At 46.4% G+C, this 26,128-nt stretch overlaps 1 protein-coding gene across 1 annotated transcript; it reads right to left on the bottom strand.

Moving 5' to 3' along the window:
- Positions 1-24,314, bottom strand: METRNL (meteorin like, glial cell differentiation regulator). Its single transcript, XM_084298210.1, has 4 exons — positions 24,077-24,314; positions 17,814-18,202; positions 1,571-1,630; positions 1-846 (listed from the first exon to the last, which is right to left on the bottom strand). Exons 1-4 carry the CDS (start codon positions 24,187-24,189, stop codon positions 530-532), a joined length of 879 nt encoding a protein of 292 aa, XP_084154336.1. The 5' UTR covers positions 24,190-24,314; the 3' UTR covers positions 1-529.
- Positions 24,315-26,128: the final 1,814 nt, after the last annotated feature.

Genomic DNA, 26,128 nt, shown 5'->3' on the forward strand with positions numbered 1-26,128 from the left:
ACAAGAGTTTGGCTCCATAAATTTCTGTCGTAAGAAACAACTGTGAATTGTACACCAAGCTTTTTACAAAGCATCAATGTTAGGATGGTTTACCGTGCTCTATCACATTCTCGGCCATTTATACAGAATACACCATACCAAATGCTACATCAGCTTAAGACATTTTTAAAAATTAGTATTAAAAAGATACAAAGGCATGTTGGCTTTCATTTGGGTTTTTTATTAAGACACGGGAGTTTTCTTGGTTTGTTTTCCTACGGAAGTCACTAAAAAAATATAATAACTTAATTCATAAGGACAAGATTGGTTAAAAATCCAGCCTTGCTTGCTTGGCAGCCTTCTGAGCTCGTACCTCTGTTGCTTCCATTAGTCTAACAGCACCGCAGGCTGCAGATGTGTCCTGCGGGGTCTCAGCCTGAATCCAGATCTGGCCATGCTCTCAGTTACCGTTTTTATTCAGAGTGTTCACCACGGCCAGGAAATATTCCCGGCCAGACGCTAAAAGCGGTCTTCAGCCAAACAGGGGATTTCAATCTGGGCCGATTTCACATGGATTTAGCCCTTTGTCTTTCGCCTCTTTGTACATCCTTTGGAAGTCTTTAAATCGAGGGGCACAGCCTAACCTGGCTTCCCCAAAGTGCATGCGTCCCGTGAAGAGGAAGTCTCCATCTCCTGGTCTCACCCCACATTCCAGCAGGGTCTTTATTTGTCCTCGCCAGTTCCCACTCTCCCCCGTGAGCTGAAAGACTTTGCTCTTCTGCCTGTACAGTTTGTTGACGCCGACATGAATTATTGATTCTTGCTCTTCTGCCTCGTTCGTTACATCTCGAATGGAGCCTCTGATCACTGGGAACAGAAAAAGGACATGAGGAAGGGTTTCCCAAAGCCCCCTCTGGAAGGAAGGGGTCCAAACTCAGCCCCCTATAACTAGGCAGCTCAAGGGGAAGTGATTTCACTACAGCAGCCCTGTTTTTGGTCCCTTGTTATTTTTAGAACTGAGTTTATAGTAGTAACCTCCAGCACATATTTGTGTTTGTTACAGTTTATATTCATAACCTGCCCAGAAAGGGCATCCACATATTAAATTTAAACACAAAAATAATTTCATTGGAAAAATAGCATCAAACCCAGCAAAGAGTCATAACAACAAGATAGATGCTTAGGGCTCTGTGACAATGTACTTTCTGTTCTGCAGCCATCACGGATACCAGCCAGTATTAATTTCCCCTTTTAAAAGGGAAGCACAGAAAATTATTGAAACTTTTGGTGTTTCGTCAGCAGCCCATTTTAGGGCAGCAAATAGATGCACCCAAGAAGTCTTTGAACTTCTACTTCCACCGTGGTAGCAGGGTCATTCTCTGTCCACCCTGGGGAAGTGCCAGATGAACTTTTTTAGGTTCTTCACACCATGTCCTCCTCCCTCTCCCAGGCACACAGCCCCTTAGGACAGCATTTACTGCTGGTGGAAGCTGTCAGGCATGAGCAGGTTTCTGTTGCTGTTTGTGGAGGTTTGGCGACAGATACCACTATCAAGAAAGACAGCAAAGAGAGGGGGAAAGCAACAACTCACCAAAATCACTAGTGCAGACAGCCAAGAGGACCTCTGTGTCACTGCATGGTCGGCAGGGAGCTGGAGAGAAAGGGGCAGAGTTAGCACAGGACCAAAAGAGAGGCAATAAATAGCCAGTTTTAAACCAACCAGAATCTCATGGGGGGGGAGCAAGTGGTCCAAAGACCTGACAGGCATCAATAATGCTGCAAGAAATGCCGGCTAACCCTAGCCCCATGAGATTTTTGTAATTAAGACGGAATATGGATCTCTTTAACGCTCCTGATGGGATATATTATCTAGCAAACACCCCACACGCTCACTGCTCTTATGCAAAATATGTTTTGATACTGGGTGCATTTGTAGAGTGATCTGCTGTAAATTCAAAGCTCTTGAAAATGCTTTGAAGATCATGTGCCTTTTACAGGCTGATGGCAAAGCTTCTTTTTTACAATTTCTATCAAGCGTCGTTGGGCTATTTCACAAGCCACTTACTCTATCACCACATCAAAGATCCAGGAGGTTACAGAAAGGGGGAGGCAAAGAGGGGAGAAAAAAAAAAACACGCATGTGTTGGAGGGCGTCAAGGCAAAGCGGAAACTCAAGCCTGTATCTGGTAGAGCTCAAGCAGTACAAAGACCATTTCCTGTACTGCTGGAAACATTTGGATATCTGCACTAATCTAATCAATGCAAGAATGTGGCTCCTCTTTGTACTCAGCCAGCTATTTCTGAGGAGAAGGTACTGTAGTTGCAGTACAGATGTTTCTATAATACCCCATTGAGTTCAGGAATTTGCTTACTATCAGGGTCTGCCCTGCCTAGGGATGCTAATTAAGTCTGTCCACTGGAGGCTCAGGGATCAGAGTCCACGTCTTTCACTTGATGTCATCTCGAAGCCTCACTTGCACATCAGTCAGAAAAATGCAAACCCGTCGAGCTGTTCTGCCTGGATTAACACAGCCAAAGGCGAAGCACTGGAGCTACAGCTCATGTCATCACACTGTCCGAGATCAAACCCGAAAAACCCAAAGCTGAAGTCACCCCACTCCCCCCCCCCAAAAAAAAAAAAAAAAAAATGCAGATTTTGAACCTCAACATCTGAAAACACTTAGTTACCGGATTCCCAAATTGTCACACCCTTCCTCTCACCCCCGCCTGCTTTCTGGAGAAGTTTATCCATTGCAGTACGAAGTACTTTTAAGCTAGCCTAAACAATGAGGAGCCGGTGCCTCTGACACTCAGCCATCAGCCCTCCTCTGTTAGTCAGCACAAGCCAGTCTTCAACGTAAGACAGGGCAAACCTCTTATTTTTTCCAAGGTCCCAGAAAGGCAGTGATCCAGAAAGAAGGATTATTGAACCAAATCCACCAGATTTGCTCCAGTCAGATGATTAATACACAGTGTAACACACTGTTTAATAGGATTAAAGAGGATGTAAAGTACACATTTCTGGGCAGAGATATTTGAAGGAATAATTCAAAAAGGTTAAAAAGCTCTAAGAGAAGAGAATAGGAATAGGCAAAATAGTTTTATTAAAGCATCTGGATCTTCCAGGCATTTCTATTTAGTCAAGTCTGAATGTCTTCAGGGCCTTTAGAAAAAGTCAGCCTTTACTGTCCTTCTTTTCCCCCCCCACAGCCCTACATACCATTTCATCTCTTTCTTGGAAAAGTTTGGAAACTGTTTAATATCGTGAAAAAAGCAGAAGCAGACAAAGCCTGGACATAATTGAGTACTACAATAAAGTCAGTTTAAAGGTATTTTAATTTTTAGACTCAAGAGATTTTGATTAGTGGCTAGACCAAACATCCAAGTTTCATCTGACAGAGAAACTTCTAACAGTCACACAACATCCTACCGCAGAGTCATTTCACTCATGGCACCTACCGAACCCATCCAGGGCCAACTCCCCTCTTCCCCAGCCTCCCTCTGCCCAAACCGGGACCTGGGTCAGATCCCCCAAATGGAGGTGACCTGCAAACCCGTGGGAATCCCACAGCATTTTCACATGGAGAGAAGTTCTGAAACAAAGCACAACTGACGGACATCCACAAAATCCACAGTTGGATTTTTGACGCCAGATTTCAGATATTTTGCTCTGCAAAGATCTAATAATAAAAAGGCATCCCGGCTTTTTTAAGTCTGAGTGAAAACAGTCTTGGTTTAGACCAGACATCTCTGTAGTTCGTCCAACCCCATCAGAAAATTGAAAAAACAAAATGACTAAGCCATTTTTGTTCTCAGAAGGAGTGCAACACAAGCAACTGCATTAAAGATGAAAAAGAAAATACTTTAAGTGGTTCCTTCAATTTAAATAGACTGACACTGTAATACATCAAATGAACAAGCACACACATATACACGGAACCAAATCATTTTAATTGTGGACTCTAGGCAAAATCCTGCATCCTTTTTAAATGCAGGAGGAAATTAAAAGTGCTCAGTATTGCTCACACTAGATCATTACTTAAAACCTACTTCAGATCCATGCTGACTCACAGCAGTTTGGTGGCATGAAAGCTCATTTAACAACCATTTACCACCATCCATCGCTGCAATACCAGACATATGAAGAACAGAAATCCTCTTCTGTGGAACAGCTCCCACATCTGCATTCACAGAGTATCAAATACATCGTGCAAGTGGCAAAAAATAGGTATGCAAGCACAGATGGAAAGCGAGTTGTGAAGGATTACTGCTGAGGTAAATGGACCATTAAAAAGCAAATAACACTCACCCACTACAACCAAAGCTTCATTCCTATACAGTCTCACAAAAGAAACAAAGTCCTAAGAAGGAGGGAATGCCTATGCTTTCTTTTGAATTACAGCCATAAAGGAATCTGTGTGTTTATGCTGCAGTTTAGTTATTTGGGGTGCACTTCGGGACTAATTCACTCCAGATTGGGTGGCAGGTGTTTTTCTCCATCAGCAGATGAAAACGGCATGCACACTTTCAAGCTAAAAGAGGAAGCATTCTTATTTATATGAAAACTAAAAATAAAATAAAAAATTACACATGCACAGCAGGCGTAGATGTTCATTTTCGGAGGAAACCAGCTCAGTTGCTAAACACGAGACAGTGTTTGCTGGATGACCGACTCCCTGGGGACATCTCGAGGGCTGCCCAGGTTCTCGTGTCCAAAAGCAAGTCTCCGAACTTCCAGCAGCAACAACATCAACATCAGCTGCCCTAATTCCTTTAAACTCGATAAGCCAAAGAGTCTTAATTCATACAGCAGCAGGGGGAGGAGGGAAAAAAAAAGGGAGAGAAAAGCAACATTTTATTGAAGCCCTCTAAAGTCCAGATGCCTATAACTCAACCACACCGCTTGTGGCATAAAGCCTGCATTGTGCACGTTGGCTGCCGACTCCCCTGGGAATGCCTTTGATGGATTTTGACAGTATCCTGACCTGAAGTAACCTGAGGCAGCCCTCTCCCTCCACCCCGCCGTCCAGCGCCTCCAAAGGCCTCTCTATTCACCTCCCCGCAGAGGGAGATGTAATTACATCATTCCTCACAAGCCAGCAGTCATGTCCCAGCTGCTTTGAGCGATTTGCCCTCTGAACCTGATGTTACCGAGGAGGACGTGGCGATGCTAACAATAGACTGCACTTGTTGGCCAACAGCTCTGTTGAACACGGTGCTGGTCCTCTCCGCAGGGAGGCAGAAATGCTCAGGAAGAGAGGGGGACATGCCCTGAGGAGGTGCCCTGAGCTCCAGAAGGCCCCCAACCCAGTCAGTATCGAAGAATTGAGCTGTCTAGGGACAATCTCCTGCTATGTTGGGGATGGATTTAAGGGTGCACTCAGTGCTGCAAGGTAGCACGAGTCTCCCCACCACCTCGTGAGCTGCGGGTAGGTGTTGGTGTCCTCTCAGGGCACACACATACATTTCCAGCCCTTCCTCCCTTGGTTTGAGGCACTTGTGCACAACCCCTCTATGCTGTGAAAGCAGTAGCTGGGGTTATCTGAAGGGCCATCACCGTGGTGTAGGACAACAGCTCCCTGCAGGACTCGTTCAAAGTGGTCTGTGTGGGCCCTGGCTGTAGATATCACAGAACCCACAAGAACAGGCCTGGTCTTCCTTTCAGCAAGTGTCATATCCTTTGTTTCAACAGCCCCCCCAGGCTCAGACCGACCTTACCTTACTCTGAAACCAGCTTCTAACCAACAAATAATAAAACCCAGTCTGTCCCACATGTTCTCAGCATGCTCCCCAACCCCACAGATATCAAAAAGCCTGGAAGAACCGGGCTGCAGTCCCTCACACACCGTCCCAAAGCTCCATTTACCAAGCTCACACAGCCTTCCCCATCCGCACCATGGCTCCGGGTAGCTGAACAACATCATCACCCTGACAGCATGCACAGGAAGAGAGGCGCCCTTTAAGCAGAAGTGAAATTGTTTAACACAAAGTAATTGCAGAAAACCGCTTTACCGAGGAATACCCTCTGGTTTTATTAAGCAGCCTGCACACGCGTGCGGTGCGGTAGAGGTGCAGATCGTGGGGGAGGGAAGCACACCACTGGTTTCTCTGCACTCCCAGTTTCCTTGGCGTACGTCACCCACACATTCGTATTTCTGAATAACCCTTTGAAGAGCAATCAGACATTTTTAAGTACCTAAAGCTACAGGGGAGATACAAACAGCGTTGGAGCATTTTCTGTCAGCCCTAGGTGTGAATCGATGATTAAAACAGGCAGCTCTTCCTCTCGGTTCCAGGCTCAACAGAAGACATTCAAATGGGCCTTGTCGCAGGCCAGGCTGATTTACCCCACACCAGCTGGTGCTGCAGGACCTCAAGCAGCTCAAGTGTGGGGCCACAGGAGACCTTGGTCTCCAGGATGAAAGCTCTCAGGCTGACATCAGCACCGGTTCGTATGGAACAAAAAAACACCCACCCACACCCTTTACATTCTTGCTGGCAGCTCTGTAATTACAACCATACTGGAAAAGGGCATCGTAGGATGAGTCTCCTTCCTGGAAGGACAGAGTGCAGGCTTCCGGGAGCATATTATAAAAATACAGATGCGGTTTCTCCAATGATGGTGCATTTCTCAGTCATTTTTCTGAGTCCTTAGCAGAAATGACTACGGTGCAACTGATCACGGGCTCAGTGATTTAGCTTGGGCACAAGGATTTAAGGGCAAACATCATATGAGCACACAAAAAAAATCTTCCCCCGATCCTGCTTTCACAAATTAATAAGCTGAATAAATCCTTCTAATTCTTATCTAGGTTTCCTTTTTGAAGGAGCATCACTTCTGCCATGAAATCAGCCTCTCACAGCTCATATCTGAAGCTAAAATACTTGCTACTTTGCAGCAGAGGTAGACAAGAATTTGACAACTCTCTGGTTTACCAGGTTCTGACTAATCACCTCCTTTCTAAATATACCTTCAACTTTCCTCACTCCCTCAGAAAGCTCTTCCTGAGGAAGCCAAAATAACACTGAGCCTCAAAGCACTCACTACCCCCACACTGAAACACCACCTTGAACTATATCAATATATCTGTAGCTCAATACATCTTACATTTAACATGAAGATATTAGCCAGGAGCTCGAGCCAACAGAGCACACCTGCTTTTAACAAAATACCTGCAGCCACACAGATGGGGAAAACGTGGCCGGACGACACAGAGCATCTCCCCAGCTGGGCTGGAAGTTACTGACACCCAGTCACAACACACAGAGGAGCTCTCTCATCACTCCTTTGTTTTACAGGGCTTTCCTGTCTTTGGACGGATAGGATTACACGGCTTTCTGCAAGCACTGCACTTTTCCCAGCGTGTCAGTAGGAAAACGCCAAGCCAGGGAGCAAATCCAACAGTGGGACCCACGCTGTTCCCAGATCCTTGGCTTGATGATACTTTGCACACAGGGTCCAGAGGAATTGTGCTTCTAAGACCAGTAGAAAGTCAGTGCTCTGGATCAGGTACTGAGGCAGCTTAGGAGCAGAGTGCTCCTCTGAAGGCAGGATTCATCCCTGCGTTTGCTGGGAAGTTAACCTGAGCTCCCGTGCTGAGCAGAAAAGGGAGCTCAGAACAACAGTCTGACAAAAAAAACACAGCACAGATAAAAAACTTGAGGTCTCCCTTCTTCTACAGCCACAACTCAGCCACTGCTTGGTACAGGACAAGACACTGATTTAACAGCTGGACCAAAACAAGGATGCTGCTGCACTGCAGATTTTCTCCTGACTTCTGTACCTGAAGCAGGGCCATTGGTGATTTTACATTTTTGGAGAAGAAAGCACCTACTCTACTAGCTCCTTGTCCTAGCTCTTTTCTAACACTCAGTCCAAGTTGCACGTATATACAAGTTTCCAGAAGTAACTTGTAAAATAGAGACCATGACTGAGTATTATTTAAACCTGCAAATAAGTTTAACGAAATGCAGACTTTCACATGCTGTGCCATGGATTGTGCCAAGAGAATCGAGTTAATACCACTTCCTTCCTGCATAGAAAGAATAAAAAAAGCATACTGTAAACCTCACCATTAGAGATGTGATGACCTTTGCATTCTGAGAAACGTTAAGACAAGAGGCCATAAACCAGAAATTTATCTTTTCACAGAAATGTCTTCCAAGAGGGTATTAAAATCCTAAGCACCAAAGAAGACTATTTATGTAAACAGTTTGACGAAGAGATTTGGTACTAGGCAAGCTCCATTTGCAACAGCTTTCAAAACGAAACTTGGCTCAGCAGCTACAGAGCACATAAGGGTCCTCTGGGGCTGCAGAGTCAATGTCTTTCTGCTGTTCCAAGATGCAGCACCCATTCTAACAAATGAGCTGAAAGGTCAGCAAGAAACACAAACAGCCATTTGTTTGTTGTTGTTTAAAAAAAAATAAAAAAATCACAGAGCAGTTTTTATTCAAGTATCATCAGATACCGTTAAGCTCGACCTCCAGGCACAAGTTGCATCAACCCAGGAGAAATTCTGCAAAGTGTTATACCTTCGAGACACTTCCTGCTGTCCTAACTCTTCTGGGCTGCTTATTGCATGTCCCAAACACTTTCTCCCAGCCCTGTCTCCACTCCTGCCGTATGTAACCACTGCTTACCCTCCATTGCTGCCTCCCCTCTTGTTCCCAGTGCAGTGCTGGGCTCCAGGCTGCTGCAACAAACCTCGTGGCAGAGCCCCGCTGGGGCAGGCGGCGATGCCACAGTAGCAAGGCCAGCGCCAGGCTCCTGCATTTACCCCTTGCATCACCAGCCCTATAAAAACCCTCAGTTACAGTCAGGCCTGAAATGTATTCCATCCAAATAGCCCTACTGAGCAAACCAAATTTTCAGTTGAATTTCCACTGTTCAAAGTGCACCAGAGAAGAGAGCCCAGCAAACAAGAAGCTTCTCTGCAATTATGCTCGCACACGCTCCTGGACAAGCAGTATTTGCAATCATCTGCCATTTCTTTGCTTTCTCTCTCTTCCTGCAATTTAAGAGAAAAACAGACAGCAAGTAACTGCTAGGAATTTCTCCTGGTGTTTGTGCACAAGACACCAATATAAAACCAATATTAAAAAAAAATGGCCTGTTTATCCCAGAGAAGATGCCTCTCTCCCTCCTCGAACCTAGTGCTGCTGCCCCAGCAGGGACAGGGGACTGGAGGCACTGGGCAGGTTGGGACAGTCGGGGCATGAGGAGCCAGCAGTGCCTCTGGGTGCTTGAGGGAAGACTCTGGAAGGGCTGGGCAGGACCTGGCTCCCCACCAGCACACACAGCTGCAGCACTGCACCTCTGCGCTGCCCCTCCGCTGCCCAGCAAATATTTCTCCTGACTCAAACAAGATTCATGGCTTGATTCATCCACTCCTGAAATTCCCTCAGAAAATATGTCTTTCTTCTAAAGAAAATGTCATTCCGTGGCCTTGTAAAAGCACGCCCTAATGAGATCTAGGAAAACATAAAGCTATGAAGAAAGTTTTGATGTCTTGTTTGGTTTTGTCTCTGACAGACAGCTAGTAAAACACTCAGCAGAGATGGCATGCGATGCTTGCAGGGCAGAAATTGGAAAAGTAATGTGGTTTTCACTCCTGTGTCCCAGGGAAGCTGTGTGGCCAGGCACATGGCTCAGGTGCCAGAGCCCATGCCCAGGAGAGGCTGGAACAGCACCTACAGCCTGGCAGGAGCTGAGCCAGACGCCTCCCCTCCTCTTCAGGCCATTAATGCCTCCCATGGAGCAGGGGAATAGAATTAAGTAACAAGTGCCTGGTTAAACTTAAACCCTGAGAGCAGAGTAATGACAGATCAAAGATGAAGTGACTCTTAAAAAAAAAAAAAAAAAAAAAAAAAAGGCACTTTTGCAAAGCACTTTTGCACTCACATCCACACAGGCCCTTCTTCCTGTTTCTAGAAATCAAATTCTTTTTGGTATGTGGGAGAGCTCTGAAGGAACAAGGCCAGTTTTCATTTTAAAACCACATTTATTTGATCAGCCTGTTCTTGAAGAGGACTGTGCACAGGCTAAGTCTCATGCAGGCAACATCACTGTTCAGTTAACCCTAGAAAAGTTACTTCAGGTTTGTCATTGGTAACAGGAAAAGCCTTAAGACAGATATGCTTTTTTTTTTTTAACCTTAACAGCATACATTTCTACATCATCTTAAGATCATTGACCTGTCCTATAGAAGCTAGGACTTTTTTCTTTCCTTTTTCTGCCTTACATTTCTCACTTCCACTTAGACCTAGATTATGGTGGTGTAAAGCTACCAACTGCTCTGCTGGGGCAGAGCCCATTCCTGCACGAACAAACGATCCTGGGGATGGGTTAAGGCACTGGGAAGCCAGGGCAGGCTCTGTGTGCACATCCCAGCACTAAACTTCACTGCCAGACTACCAGCAGCACAGTATCGATGCAGAAAGCACACGGGCAACAACTGCTGTCTGCCCAGGTAGCATGAGCCCACTGCAGAGCCCATGCTTACTGCAGGAGTCAGTGCCCAGACCCCATACAGGAGTTGGGGTGGTGTAGGATACCTGAGAGGGCAGAAAGCCCACAGAACCACATACACAAAAAATAATATTCATTTATCATATTTGAATCATCAGCAGAAATTAATGCCAGATCAGAGCTGTGTCTCGTATGGCTGCGGCTTTTTTGACCCAATATTAAGCCTCCCAAGGTCAGATTTAGAAAATGACAGCTTTAGGTCCAGGGTAGCTGCCAAGTATCCATGCAATATTACTGTGTATATTTTCTGACTTCTGCAACAGATTAGAACTAAAAAGATTTTCTGCCCTGAAAATCAAGCCCCTAACATAGGCACATTTTGACCTAAGTTCCTTATTCCTCCTGGAAGGGGGGAGATGGGGGGTGAGGAATGCAGCCCCCCCATCCCCTCTATAACTACAGCCTCAGGAATTAGCAAACTAAACACTTCTGCCGAGCAAGCACAGAGCATTATTAAAGACTGCCAAGCAACTCCGCTGGATTGCAAATCTGTTTGTGGGGACTATCTCCTGCAGTACATAAAGGTCAGAGCAAAGCAGAGCCCCAGCTGCCCGGACAATACACCTGACTGCTTATTGGTTTTGACTGCCCACTGAGTTGGGAAATAAGCTAACGGCATTCGTGGCCAGTCTAGCAAAAATAAGCTATTTTCTTACATGCTCTCCCCTGCAGCTGTGTATTTATCATTGCAGCTCCATTGTCACCTCGTCTGCCCACTGCAGAACGAGCTACTGTCCTGGCAACATCAAAAGACACACGGGGCAACTGGAGACTGCTGTCAAACCCATTTGACTGGGGAAAGGAGAGACTAAATTAGGGCACTCCTCCATTTTATTTATTTTTTATTTTTTCTGTTGAAGACTTCTCACTTCAATATTTTTGATCTTATTGAGGCTCAGATGCCCAAAATTGTCTCCCTTGCTCAATTTAAGACTGTAAGTAGGGCATTTCTGCTACCCATGCATCAGAAACGCACTTTGAAATTGTTTCGCACAGGAAGAAGCCCCCATAGCCTCTGCTCTTTAACTCTTCTTGCAGTCACTCACTGCAAATCTGGCCCCTTTAGGCACATGAATAATTAGAGCAGGTTTCTAGCTCCTCAAATTTAATCCCATTCCAGACGTAGTTACACAACAGCCACAGCGTGATCTATTCAGATGTGGACCCATGACACCCCGTTAAGCAACATCCCCTTGAAAACTAGTTTATTTTAAAATGCTTTTTCAGAAATCCGATTTTCTCTTCCATTAGGAGTTACTTTGTTTCTAGGTGCTATCATCTCTTACCATGGGAAAAGACATGAAAGTTACTAAAGAAAACCTTCCTGCAAAGAGGATAAGCACACAAAGAAGTATTCAGAAAATAACATATCTTAAAGTGGGAGTGTCAAAAGGGTCCCTTGCAAGCCAACAAATGAAGCTGGTGTATTCGGGGCAATGGCATTATAGGCTGCTTCCTGGTGAGTTGCTGCTGATCTCTTAGGGAAAATAAATAAAAAAAATAAAAAAGCATAGAAGACAGCAGCAAACTTTCAGCTGTACCAGAAGGCATCCCATGTGTGCATGCCACCCAACACTAGCTCAGCATTAAACAGCAGATCCCCCCCATGCTGCTTTGCTGCTCGTTATGCATTTCACAAGCGAATCCTGGTGGGAGGAGTGCTGTTTAAATTCTGTTAATTGCAACTCACACCACACCATGTTCAGATTTTATTTTTTTTTCCATAACACAACTTATCCCCAATAGGTGTGAGTTTTATGCAGTGCAGAAAACTGTGGGGAGGGGGTGTGAAAAAAAGAGGTCAAGAAAACAAATTTTCAGAAGTCATGGGAACTACTGGAATGTTTTTGCCCCATGCACACCACGGTGCTCCCAGCCCTGCCATGTTGCTCTGTGCCAGCACCTCGGATGGTCACAGTGACTCAAGAGTACCTGTGCATAAAGGTCACGGGGACTTTCAGTTTAAGTGTTCCAAGAGCCTTTTTCCATCACCTCTGCTGCTAGTGCCAGTGATGAGCACACCAGGGGCTGAACCGCGATTTCCATGCTGCATGCACCTTGGCAGAGAGCAGGCATGCCAGCCACAGCTTCCTGTTAATTAGCCTCTTGTACGAAAAGCAAAACTGCTTTGACTTTAGCAAGAAGTGAAAAACACAGCAGTGCATCTGCTGCTTCAGCTTACAAAGCTTAGCAGCGCATTCAGCCTGCAAGAAGTAAAAGGAATTGGACATTTGGGAGCAACCAGACGAAAGGGTGAGATTAGGGGCCTCCGAGCTGCGATGGCAACAGCTCTGGGAGAACACACCGAGATAAGGCAGATTGGTGCCCCACCTCTGCCAAGCCCAAACTGTAGGAAAGGAAGGATCAGAAGTTAAGAAGGGTGCTTCAGAAAGCTATCTGTTAGGAGAAACACTGCCATAACCCATATATTTATGAGCTTTCTTAATTTCCAATCTGTTTTCTCAGGCTAGTGAATTAACAGCATACAGGAAATAGCTGAATACTGTTCTTAATTACTTAACTGGATTTATCCAGTTTTGTGGTGTTTTTCAGATACCCACTAGAGCACCGTGCCTTCTATCTATTACTGTTCTCAGCCAGGTGCCCAGCATTAATAAAGAAAACGTACAAAACAGTTACCCGAACCTGCACTAAGTGGGTAGATGCCATCAAGATAAAGGGACATTTTTTGTTAAAGTTTGACTTCTTTACTACACAAAAGTGGGTGGGTAACGAAATTGCTTTCCATTTACCTCCTGAGCTCCAACAATCAAATTATAGACATCCCTGGGAGTGTACAATGGGAAAAGCAAACTGTGCTTGCACAAAGCTGCATCCAGAGCTTGAAAGCAGACTTCAGGTAACAAAATAAAGGTCTTTGAGTCCTCCACAACGCTTGGTCAAACCTGTAGATCCTCATTTCGGATTATTTGAGCAGAAGCTGAAGAACTGAAAAAGCAAATGACTCCCAAGGGACCTTCACACTTTTCACAGGAATTTAACCCAAGCAGCCCTGGTGCAAGGCAGACCCAGACCGAGCACGTGTGCTCCACCACAGCCGAGTTCTGGTGGGTCATGGCCCTCAGAAAACTGCTAGCAACTGCAGGGATTAAGACATCTTTTGGCAAGACCTACATCTTCTTGCCAGTATAAGAGAGACCCGGGGTATTTTATTCCAGCCCAAGCAGCACAGATTAGAATCAACAGAACTCAACAACCTAAACAAGTTCTGCAGCTTCTCGGATGGCCTCAGGCCAAAATGTCACCCTGCCTCAGTTCTTCACTTGGGCAAACACGAGGCTCCAGAGCCTACTGAAAGCATAAACTGGAGTTAATGGACCATCAGCATGCATGGGAATTATACAGGGGTCCAATCCAAAACCTAATCTGAAATCAGAAGCATTTTCAGTCACCTATCTCTGGGTATCAAGGGGAGTACCTGCCCACCAAGGCACCTGACTTGTCAAGGTGACCCTCCTGTGGGAGCACTCGGTTACAGAAAACCAGCTCTGTAGCATCCTTGCCTTTGCTGCTGTTCCCAGGACAAGAAACTGCAAACTCCCAGCACTGTGAAATGCATTATTCACTGGCTACTACCATACTAAAAACTATCCTGTGCCAAACTTCAGCAATCCAGATTAAAACATACTGGTGCACAGCAAGTATTTCCTTCGGCTAGGGAAACCTTAAGAGAATGTGGCTAGGCAAACTCAGAGCCAGCAAAAGGGGTAAATCCCCCCCCAGATTTGGAAAATTGTAAGGGTGTGCTGTGTCATTCAACCTTCCCGAGAAAAGGGAAAGGCCTATTCAGAACCTATGTGTGTTTTCTACTAAATTATTTGCTAGGCTCTGATTAAGTGGGAAAGAATGACTGTAAACTAATAAAACTTGAGGTTTTCTAATTAAACCACAGGCACCCTGCCAAGCTTTGCTGATTTGTTGATGCACCCTGCAATGTCAGGGCTCCGAGGACACAACAGGTCATTAAAGTATTAAACAGATGACTTACACTCTTTAATCAGAGCTGGGGATGCCAGGTTAGGAAGAGAGAGTAAACTCAGGGGCAGAGTACAATAATTATCACCAGGAAACAAACACACCATTTGAGGAAAGTTGAGAGAAATCGTTGGTGATTGCTGGAGCAGTTATTGCTCAAGGAAAAGGGCTGGAGCACCCCACACCTGGGGTTTTTACAGCAGAGCCCAGATGACAACGTGCCCTTCATGCCCTCAGCTCTTCGCCAACCGAGGCCAGGAAGCGGGTGAGCTTCCTCTGCCCCGCTCTGCGGCAGCATCTACACACCTACCTCCCGCACCACCGATCTACCATAAATGGGTGGTCAGGTTCAATCTGCCACCAAAGCGCCCCAAGCCGCTTGTGTGACTGAGTATGAAGTATTCTTGGATGGAAACACAGAGCCTCAAATCCAGTTTTCAGCTCCTTTAAGGTCAGCACTTGCTCCTGGCTCGAGCCTCCCCTCTGACAAAGAGGCCGCCGGTGATTTCAGTCAGTCACTCGTAAACTTCCTCTCCAAACGAACGGCTCGGCAAAGGGCATTTATTCGGAGGTTTCACAGAAAAACTAGAAGCAGCTACAGAAGAAAGGAGGTCCACAAATTGCAGAGAGCCCCAAATATATTGCTCCATAGAAGCCTCACAAGGCAGCTATTTGGCAGTTTCCCCAGACATATAGATATTTATAGGAGAATAAAAGTGCTCATCTGACTGAGTAGTGGAAAGAGTCATGTATGGCATTTTCATCATGTTTTCACCCCCCGCCACCCCTCCCCAGAGTCCAGGGATCCAAAAAAAGGGAAGAGAAATAATTTAAAATACAATAGAGATCCTTAGTTTGCCCTGAAGGCTCTGCTGATGAACTATTAAAAAGCTTCTTCTGTCCAAACAAGACACTTGGAGCGTGAAGCAGATAGCCTACCACGTTGTTTTATAAGACAGCACTGAAATTCAATCAGTGTCTGTTACAGCTGAAAATACAGCAGTCACAGAAAAAGTGATTTAATATGCCTATCAAAGAGGAAGGCTGTAATTGGATTCAGTCCTCACTTTGACTTCTGAAAGTCTCTGAAGAAAGCTCCCATCAACTTCAGAAATCTCCAAGATTTTATGTGGAATGAGGAGCACTCAGTTCTAAAAACACTGCAGTTTGTGCCGAGTGGGGATAGTGAGCATGCCAGCAGCAAGTCCACTTGATTTTAGCAAAGCTCAAGAGAAACCGTATCTATGTGCAAATTAAAAACAGCAGTAATGAGCATTACTTCTCGCGTATTTTTACCTATATGCAAAAGCAATTTCAACTTTTCTTTGAAAAAAAAAAAAAAAAAAAAGTGTCTAGGACTTTCCTTGGTAAGTTTAAGTGACTTGCTTATGGCTAGCCTGCCTGTGTCTCCATCCTCACAGCCAAAGAAAGAAGCACTGAATCTGGGAACATTCTCCAAATAACTGATTAAACAATGTATTTAATGTCTTCTGCAATGGAATTTTACTACATAGCTAGCATTCTGCACAGTATATTCATCTTTGCAGAAATGATCTTGCTGGGAAAACAGCTCTGCAGTTTTGCATTTGCAGACACCCAACCTCTTTTGCAGCATTCATGCAACATAGAAGCAGGGAAGTCTGCTTTAAATGCACAACCCTCGATGCTGCCCTGCAAGTTGCACACAGGGCAGGAGAAAAGAGGGCGACTTAAATATTTGAATATTTGTGTTTATAGTTTTTTGGTTTTAATGGCAAACACGCCATCTATCAGTTACTGGGGTTACTGCATTAGCCCTCAGCCAACTACCGTCTTGCTAAGTTAGGAACCGTCTATCAGGGTCAAACTAAGATCTGTGTAAAACAAAGCCACATCTGAACCAGTGTGCCAACATCCAAATGCTAGCAGAGGGGCAAGTATGCACAAATATACAGCCGTATAAATGCAGGGTCCTGTTGTGGAAGGGAGCGAGGGGAGGACGGAGAATGGGACTCGAGCTCTGCAATCATTTATCCCAAAAAAGGATGAGAGATGCGCTGCCTAGAAATACAGCTGCAGTCTAATTAGCCACACCACTGCGTATCAAGTAGCTTCTCAGCCGAAGCACGGGGCATCCATGCCACTGAAACTCGGCAGCCTACATACTGCTTTTGGGGCTGATTTTTAGCTGGGTTTTACCCTGTGCCAAGACATTGCAAGTGTGCATTGCTGTGGGGCTGCCTTCACCCCACACCACTACAAAAAGAGAAACCTGGCTGCCACCACAGCTCCCCACAGAGGACACCCAAACCTTGATGCCTTCCTAGTCCTTTGGGACAAACTGTCCTCAGCCTGCTGGTTCTCTAGCTGTACTGGAAATCTCCCCTCCTAGGTTTCAGGGTAAGAGTTTGGGGCAATTCTGCACAGAGGAGAAGCAGGGATCAGATAGTGCCTACCTGAAAAGAATTTCCCATTCCCCTTGCCATCCTCCACAAATGCTAGTTACTCTTTTTTTTCCAAACTGCCTAATTGATTAGCATAATTCAGGTTACACCTAGAGCTTTTGTTCTCAAATAGTATTTAGCTTTTTATTTAGTATCAGACTTTTCAGGCTTGTAAACTCTTTCAATTTGTCCATACCCCCTTCCTACAAACATTCCTGGTGTAACACTGCAGAACTTGCTCTACAGAATGGGTGAGAGAAGACACCGTGTTAAAGCATCACACAGTAATGCTCCAGAGAGTGTACCAGCCAGAGTTGAGGAAGGAACACACCACTTTCCTTGTTTAAAAAAAAAAAAAAAAAAAAAAAAAAAAAAAAAAAGCAATAATTAGGTCAGCAAGCAGTAGTAGTTGCAGAAGAAAAAAAAAATCACGGAAAAGGAGTTCCTCCTTGTTTAAATGTTTGTTATTCAAAACATGCAGTGGGGTCTTAAAAACTGAGTAAAATAGTGGTTAGAAAACTGTTACAGCAAGGCTCGGAAGCCCAGTTCACACTGGAGTTCACTGCAGGGTAAAGCCAGTTCCTGTGATTCACCCCATGCCTGTAAGGGGAGAACTGTTCACAATGTAGCCCTTAACAAATCATTTGGAATTCAGCCTATGCTACCAGCTTCCAAAAAAACAACAACAAGGCAAAAAAAAGAAAAAAAAAAAAGAAAAAAAAAAAAGAAAAAAAAAATCAATTCTTCCGCAATAGCCTGTTTATAAAACATGTCCTTAAAAGCACATGAAATTCAGACCCAACCACTTTCCCACTCACTCACTCCACCATCTGTTATGCATTCAATACAGTACGTGAAAATATGACCATTATCCCAGAACTCACCAGAAACTGTGTGCAAATCAGATGCAATCCCCTTGTTCATCAATTCGTACTGGAAGCCTGTAATCTTCCTGCTAATGTCCTGCTGAGGAGTGGCCTCAACAAACAGGCCCCCCTGATCGTAGCCAAAGCAGTACACTTTACTGGGGCTGCGTTCTCCATCTCGGACCAAGAGTTTCAGTTCTCCAGTTTTTTCCAAATAAATATTTGCTCCTGCAGAGTCCTTGAAGGGCTTTATGCAAACAGTCAAATGTTTGTATGAGGCAGGTGAAGTATTGGGTCGCAGATTGACTATGAGTGCTCCCGTGGGATACATCCACTCTATCGACCCTTCAGAACAGCGGAGGTAGACCTGTTCAACATCCTTCTTGTGAGACTCGTGAGTTAAGCCACTGAGGGAAGAAAGAAAGAGAAAGTTAGGCAAATGACAGAGCCAGTAAAGTGATTGTCATAACCTCAAACCTTCAAAGAGCCACATCAACAAACCCGGGAAATCTGCAGCAGGGTTGAGTATTAGCCCAGCCAGCAGCCGTCAGAAGCATTCATCTCTTGCAAGGCTGCAAGCTTAATGTTATGGGACAATTTAAAATCATCTCCCAAAAGAAAAAGTCAAACCACTAGTAATTGACTCCAAAATTAAATAGGATATAAGCACATGATCAAACGCAATTAAATTACTAGAGCCTCAGTTACTGCCCATCAGCTGAGCTGTGGCAAATGACTTGGCGCATGCTAACTTAAACACGTACGCTTCAGTTCCCTTCCTGGTGGCTTAAACCAGCACGGACTCAGCTTCACAGATCAGACTCCACCTTTCTCCAAGTACTTTGTTCCCCTTCCAAGTCTATATTCCCAATGGATCTGAAACTGGGAGGGATGCCAAGCTCACCCTGTGAACTGGAGCAAAGGGATGCTCTGGGTGCTACTGGTACACCCCCCAGCTGGGCAGCCCCAGTCTCCAAACTGGGAGGTTGGGAGAGAAGACACTGATTTATGCTCCTTTTTTCTGTACGTGTGCCATGCTCTTCCACTTCTCCCCAGTATGAAGTTTAAACTTAGCCCACCACGTAGCTCTGCCAGGCTATGAGCAGACACACAGCTCTGAGTGCTCAGCAGAGAAAGCGAGCATGTGGCCAGTTACCAGTGCTGGGACACCAGGCTACTGCTGCTCCTGGATCCTTACCCAGCACCAGAGCAAAAAAATAACACCCCAGCAGCCATTTTGAGTGCCAATGATCACAGAGATGGGACAGAAGAGCAACACAGGGATTCCAGGCCAGCTGCCAGAGAGAAGGGCAGCCCACCAGGGCAAGATGATGGAAAATTCACCATTGCCTAAACTGAGAACAGCTCTGAACAACTCCTGCTGCATATCACTGCTGCTGGGCCAACCCCACAAATCTTTACCCAGTGATTTAAAGCACTAATATTCAGTACTTAAAGGGAGGCTCCATTACTTGGGGGCCTACAAGAAAGTTTCAGAGGGACTTTTTGTCACAGCGTGGCAATAGGACAAGGGGCAATGGTTTTAAACTGAAAAAGGGTAGATTTAGGTTAGACATCAGGACGAATTTTGTTGCTATGAGAGTGATGAAGTCCCAGGTTGCCCAGAGAAGCTGTGGTTGCCCCATCCCTGGCAATGCCCAAGGTCAGGCTGGATGGGCCTTGAGCAGCCTGGGCTGCTGGGAGGTGTCCCTGCCCGTGGCAGAGGCTTGGAATTAGCTGGGCTTTAAAGTCCCTTCCAACCCAATCTACTCTATGATGCCACATGCTGTAGACACTTAAGTTAAAAGAGAAAGTTGTGGGAAGCCTGGTTTATTGGTGAAGGTTTTGGGGCCCTTACTTAAAAATCAGGGCCTTCAGTTCCAGTCCCTGAGCTGTCACAAACCTAGAATGTGAGCATAAGCAAATCATTTCACCACTAAGCCTCTTTCTCCTCCTACACTTTGCATACCCAGTTTCCAAATATAAACAGCTATTCTGTGCCCATAGAGCACCACCCAACATGAGACCCTTCAACGCAGTTCCCTGGTCTGCTTTGCAGTACCCTGGAGAAGCTTTACAACGCTCCCATTTACAGGCAGATGAAACAAGACAGGAGAAAAACGTAAGAAGGATTAAGTGACTTGTCTAAGGGTACACAGGAAATCCGTGGCAAAGACAGAATGTATTTTAGCATAGCTCAAGCAATGACATCAAGCTCTGGTTTCTCAACAGAAACCTCCAACTACATAGCTCCCCACCCCAAAGAGATATTCAGGTGCTGAACGGGGTTTAAATTCAAGTCAGCATTTAGAAAGTAACAAGAAGCCATGTGTAAAATAAGGGGGGAAAAAACCACACACACAAGCCAACATATGGTTTGCATTTACTGTTGATGTGACTCATTATTGTGAGTGTCAGTGTGACCCACTTGATAGAGGTTACATGAGGAAGCTCAGGAAAAAAAGTCATATTTAATAATAATAGTGCCTGCAAACATGTGCTTTTGAATAATCTTGAAAGCCACATCAAGCACACAGATGAGGAGAAATGAGGGACGAGTTTTTGACCTCTAGTCTCTTGCCCTCAAATTCAGTAGTACTTGACATGTTCAGGAAACTTAACTTTCAATGGGATATTTCAAGTTGACTGTAAATCCACATCTGGTCCACAAAGTCAGTTTTCACTGCAGCATGAGCACGATGCCACTCAACAGAAAACACAGAAGTCTGTTCACTCACAAGCAGCAAATAAGTAAAATGAAATAGCGTAAAGCTTATCCTGCAGCAAAGAGGCAAAAAAAACAACCCTCACACATCACTTGTTCCTACTCCAGACATCAAAACAAGCTGCATAGGTTTTGCAGACCTTCAACTGGGAACTTCCACTCCGAAGCCTTAGTGCTTAAACAGAAGGAAGATACCAGGGGCAAAACTCTGAACTTAAGTAGTGAAACTGCTGTAGCAAGTGATCCTACCGAGAATGAGGCAGTGCATTTCTGCCAGAGAAAAAAGCCTCAACATTAATTTTGTTCAAACATTCATGCTGTTCAAACAGCAACAAAAAAAACAGGGTGGACTCTGAAATTATCTTCTGAAAGCCAATTATATCCCACAGGCAAGAGTGATGCCATTAGACAGATGCATCAAGCACAAGTACCTGTACGCATTAAGCCTTATAATAAAGGATGACTCAAAAGTTAAGCAGATTTCAAAATACATGCTGGCATTACTTAATAGCAACCACCATCATCCAGTAAAACCTGTCACTTTGCTTTCTGTCAAAATGACTTGTCACCACGCTGAGCTTGTTTAATGTCATATTTAGCTCTCAGTAGCCAGCCATATGACACAGCACATCCACATAATAATGGAGGTCCAGGAGCCTTTTTTTTCCCCAAGTTTGTTTGAGGTTTGTTTTTGTTTTCACTTATATAGCAAAGAGATAGGGCAGCATGGTTACAGTGATGGATGAGCCATCCACCACCTCCTTCAGATCTGAGCAGTTTATTGGGACTTAAATCTACAAGTACTACTTCCTCATACTGATCCATGAGAACATCCTGAATCACTGCACTTGTCTCTTCACTCTTTTCTCTTTCTGGTTTCAGCCCTGTCCCTGTGTCTACCTTGGAAGATCTATTGGTGTATCAGTGCAGTAAGCTGCGACACTGTAACTTGCAACAGGCGTCATTCAGAGGGAAAAAAAATGATGGCACAGGGAGGGAATGCTCACACTATCTACTCTAGCCATTTATTTATTCTATTTTAGATGTTCTGAAGAGTCCTCAGAGTACCCATGTTCTCCCAGCACCCCTCAGCAAACACAAGGAAGGAATTTTAGATTCTAATTTGGGGGATCTAATTGAGGATGACAATCTAGACGACCATCAAGACTTCCCCAGAGTGTCCTCTGGTGCAGAGGGCAATACCAACGGATTCAGCCACATCAGAGCTGAATTCTTGCTCTTCCAGACTATATCAAAAAGGCCAGACTAGCATATTCCCATGTCATCAGGGCAGATTTGCCCACAGCATGGTGAAGTCACTGCAACATGAAAACCTGAACTTGCAGTGAGAGTAATAACCAGATGCACACCACAGTGAAATTTCTGCTTGCTTTTGGACAACGCTCTCCTGCAAGTTCTCTACCAAACTATTTATTAAGATGCTGCTATGGCCTACTGAGTGTACTTAAATTGCAGGTGTCGCATTGTGCATTGCATCAGACTCCCCTGGAAGCATGAGGGATATGGATAGGAATCCTAGCAACGCTCTTCATAGTACTCAGGGATATTAGCAGGTCACTTCTCCAAAAGCTAATGTGGAAAAAAAAAATCACATCCAATATATTCTACTTCTAAGGGCATTGCTTTTAATATAGAAGTATATAAAGGTGAGAATACACTTTCAGGTTTACTGTAGGAGATGACTAGACTCTCAATTCTGCCTGTACAAGACAACCTAGAACTTTTCTGTGGGAAGAAAGGTTTGATTCTGGCATTCATTTGATTCTGGCTCACTTCTTTTTTTTCTTTTTTTTTTTTTCCAAACAGTTAAGGTAAAAAATATCACATGACTTCAGAACATTATATTCCACATAATAAAAATCCTTTCTGACCCAAGTAGCTATTAGTATCCACACTGAAATACTTAATTAGACAGTATTTATTGGTACATCAAAGTACCTTTCTTTCCTTTTTAACTGCTAGTCCTGCAGGACAAAGTAGATGCTGTTTAACACCAGTAGGACTGCCAGCACTTCTGAAGACACCTGTTTGCTACCAGCAAGGCCAGAGCCAGCCTGGTTTACACCTCCCAAGACCCCTGTCCACCTGGGCATCAGGACTGTTGCCCACCAGTGGAAGCACCCATCTGAACAGCGCGTGCAGGGAGGCAGCTCTTCCTCCTCCGTGCATCAGTGTGGAGCTGTCATCATCGGTCCTGCTTGGCTCACAAGAGCAACAACAGGCAAGTGAGTCCAAGCTTGCATCACACATTTGCCCCGAACTCAGTAACAGGAAATGATATTTCACTTTTTTTTTTTTTCAAGCATCACCCCCTTAGCTGACACACAAGGCATTACTTATTCCAGCCCTGCTCAGGTGACACGGATGGTCACTGCTTGCTCTGCAAAAACAGAACAAAAATGAGAAGCTGCCAGGACAGGAACAGAGGGTTTTGTCACTTTTTTTTTTTTTTTTTTTTAATAAATGGTGCAGTAACCATGTGGTAAGGTCCAGGTACCTACATACAGCTAGAGGGCTTCGGGATGAAAGGAGGAACAGCTTTTGGGGGGGGGGGGTAGAAGGGGGATTGGAAAAGTGAAATAATACAATTAGGGGTTTGCCAGAGAACTAATAGGTTTGGTCCATGTCAAATGGACTCACCTTCAAGTGGATTCACTGGGATTAACTACACTTCAATGGTCAAGAGACAAAAAAAAAAAGTTCAGAAAAAGTAAATAGCAGGCATCAGCGCGTTTCAGAGAGTAACAGCTAGGAAACTGTTCCGCTGCGAGTCAGTCCAGCTGCTTCCCCACTCCGCACTCTCCCTGCTCCAACCTACCTTACCGACACAAGCTGGCCAAGCCTTTATTTTAAGGAAACTGAGGTTTAAGCAGAACATCGGAGTCAACATTTTGGACTCCCCGAGTACTCATCTCCGAGCCGACGGAACGCCTGATCCCCAACACCCGCTGAAAACTCCCAACAGCCCAGGAGGTCCCAGACCCAACCACAGACGCTAAACTTATTACGAGCAATTAAAGGCGAGATAATTCGCCAGATAACCACTTGAGGAGCGGAGAGGTTTCACCAAGCACCGCCAGCAGCCGGCAGGACGCACCGGGAGCATCGGGGGGACCCGGGGAGCATCGGGGGACAGCTGGGGGCAGCCGGGGGGATCCGGGGATTGCCCCGCAGGTGCACAGGGTCCCGGGAGGAGCCGCACCGGGGCTGCCCCTTTCTCCCGGGGCTGCTCCGAAGTGAAGCCGCTGCAGAAAGCGGAGCGGCCGGATCCTGCCCGTGGAAGATGAGCGCGGGGAGAAACTTCTCCTCGGCGGGCACGGCACGGCACCGCCCTCCTCCTCCTCCTCCTTCTCCTCTTCCTCCTCCTCTTCCTCGCCGCTGGGCAGAGGGGGTCCAGCCCCCTCCGGCCCGCAGCCCCCGCTGGCCGCCCACCCCCCCCCGAGCCCCCTTTTGTTTTCGGCTTCCCTCCCGGGGGAAGAAGGGGGAAGGAACGCGCTTTTCTCCCCCCAGGAGCCCGGCGGGGGTCTCTCCTCACCTCCCCTTCCAGTTGCACAGGTCGCTGGAGTACTGCGCCTCGGCTCCGCCGCCCAGCAGCAGCCGCAGCCCCAGGAGCAGCGGCAGGAGCCCGGCGGCGGGGGCGCCCCGCATGGTGCCCCCCGGCCCGCTGCGATCGCGGAGCTTCGGGCGCAGCCCCCGGGGGCTCTGCCTACATGGCGGGGCGAGACGCAGCAGGGCGCAGCGGCTACCCCATGCCCAGCTCCGCGCCGCTCCGCTCCGCCTCGGCTCTGAAGTTTGCCCCGGCTCGCTGCGGGCTCCCAGCTGAGGGGCGGGAGAGGTCCGGCCTCCCCGAGCCGGCTCCTCCTTCTCCTCCTCCTCCTCCTCCCTCCCTCCTCCTCCCTCCCTCCTTCTCCCTCCCTCCTTCCCCCGGCACTTGCTGCTCGAGCAAAACGCGGCGCCGGATCGGGAACCGCATCTGCCCCGTGGGCACGGCTCGGCTCGGCTCAGCCCCGAGTGTGCTGCCCGGCAGAGGGAGGCCGCTGCCTCCCCGGGTCTCCCCGAGCCTCGCTGGGCCGTGCTGTGCCAGGTCCCCCACGGCAGGTGCCGGGCCCTCCTCCCGCCCTGCCCCTGCCCCGGCCGGGGCTGTGGGGCTGTGGGGCAAGGCGATGCCCGTAGAGTCCGGTGGCTCCGAGGCCCCCCCCTTGGACCTGCACAGCCCCCGGGTTGCCCTTTGCCCGTGGGTGCCAGCAGGGACACGTAGAGGGGGGACACAGCGCTGGGACGGGTTGTCCAGAGGCGTTGTGGAGTCTTCTTCTCTGGAGTGTGTCCACAGAGGTTGTGGAGTCTCCTTCCTTGGAGATACTCAAAAGCAACCAGGTTGCCATCTTGCACAATGTCCTCAGGGTGATCCTGCTCGGCAGGGTGGTTGGACTGGGTGATCTTCAAGGCCCCTTCCAACCTGTCCCGTTCTGGGACTGATGCAGCACCGTGCTGCTGCAGGGGGCTCGGCCCGTAGCGGGATCCCCACTGGGCCACGTTCCGTCAGAGAGTGCTGGTTGATAACTTTGCTGGAAGCTTCTTGGGTCACCATTCAACAGGAAGCACTCAGGGCTCAATCATATGTGTAAAGTCTCCAATGCTTAATGAGCACTCTGCTTACCCCCTTGCCTGGTTTAATATCCCTGTTTTATCCATAGTTGACTTTGGATACTTAAACTTCATGGCAGAGGCCCTTCTGCAAGAAACCAGAACTAAAGATGCGTGAGGTCTGCAGGGGGTGAATCGGCCCCAAAACCAATCACCCCAGGCCAAGATAAACAGGAAAAAAAAATAGATGTGGGGATGGGGGGAAGATCCCAGTGCTCACAGACAGCCCTCTGGTGTGCCAGGCCCCACACATTCCTTTCGGAGCAGCAAGAAGGGGATCGAGATTGACATCATACATCCACAGATAGGAGAGGGGTTAAAATATTTCCAGATCACTGAGTTTCTTAGTCTCCCGTTGTTCTTTCAAGTGTCTGTCACGCAGCTTTGTTAAGGGCACTGCACAGCTTTTTCTAGGTGAGAGTTCATGGATGAGTATTAAACATTTACGCCTTGTTCACAGTTTGGTGTTACCCTCGTTAATACCTTTTAAAACACCTTGTGAAGTGTCTCGGGCGGCTAAACCAGGATATTCCAGTTCGGAGTGCTTCCTGCCTGCTTCTGCACCGAGGATTAAATCCTCAGCAGCATATCCCCTTCCATTTGTGGGTTTAGCTTTTCATGTCGTTTTTGTTTTGTAAATTACAGGTACTGTTCTGTTGATTATGAAGTATTAACATAATTACAGTAATTATGTCAAATGATGCAATGCATGTAAACATGTAATTAGCATGCAGGGACAACACTGAGCAAAGCGATGACAACATGCAATAATGCAAAACGCCTTATTCTCCTGGTCATGTGCAGCGACACAGGCTTTAGAGCTCAGTGCCTTGATTATTTCTTTAGAAGGAGGTTTTGTTAGAATGTTTTGCTTCCTGCCCTAGCTTTGGAAAGAAAAGCATACAGAGAAAACACCATATTGCTTTATTCCTTGGTGTGTTTA

This window comes from Netta rufina, assembly GCF_964035555.1.
Source record: "Netta rufina genome assembly, chromosome: 19".
Lineage (NCBI taxonomy): Eukaryota > Metazoa > Chordata > Aves > Anseriformes > Anatidae > Netta > Netta rufina.

Bases quoted from the DNA above. Each gene is read 5' to 3' on its own strand.
- METRNL (XM_084298210.1), bottom strand. From the start codon at position 24,189: ATGCGGGGCGCCCCCGCCGCCGGGCTCCTGCCGCTGCTCCTGGGGCTG. The intron at 1,631-17,813 runs GTGAGTTCTGGG...CTTTCTCTCCAG, and splicing joins TGATTTGCACACAGTTTCTG to CTCCCTGCCGACCATGCAGT. The intron at 847-1,570 runs GTGAGTTGTTGC...TTCTGTTCCCAG, and splicing joins TGTCTGCACTAGTGATTTTG to TGATCAGAGGCTCCATTCGA.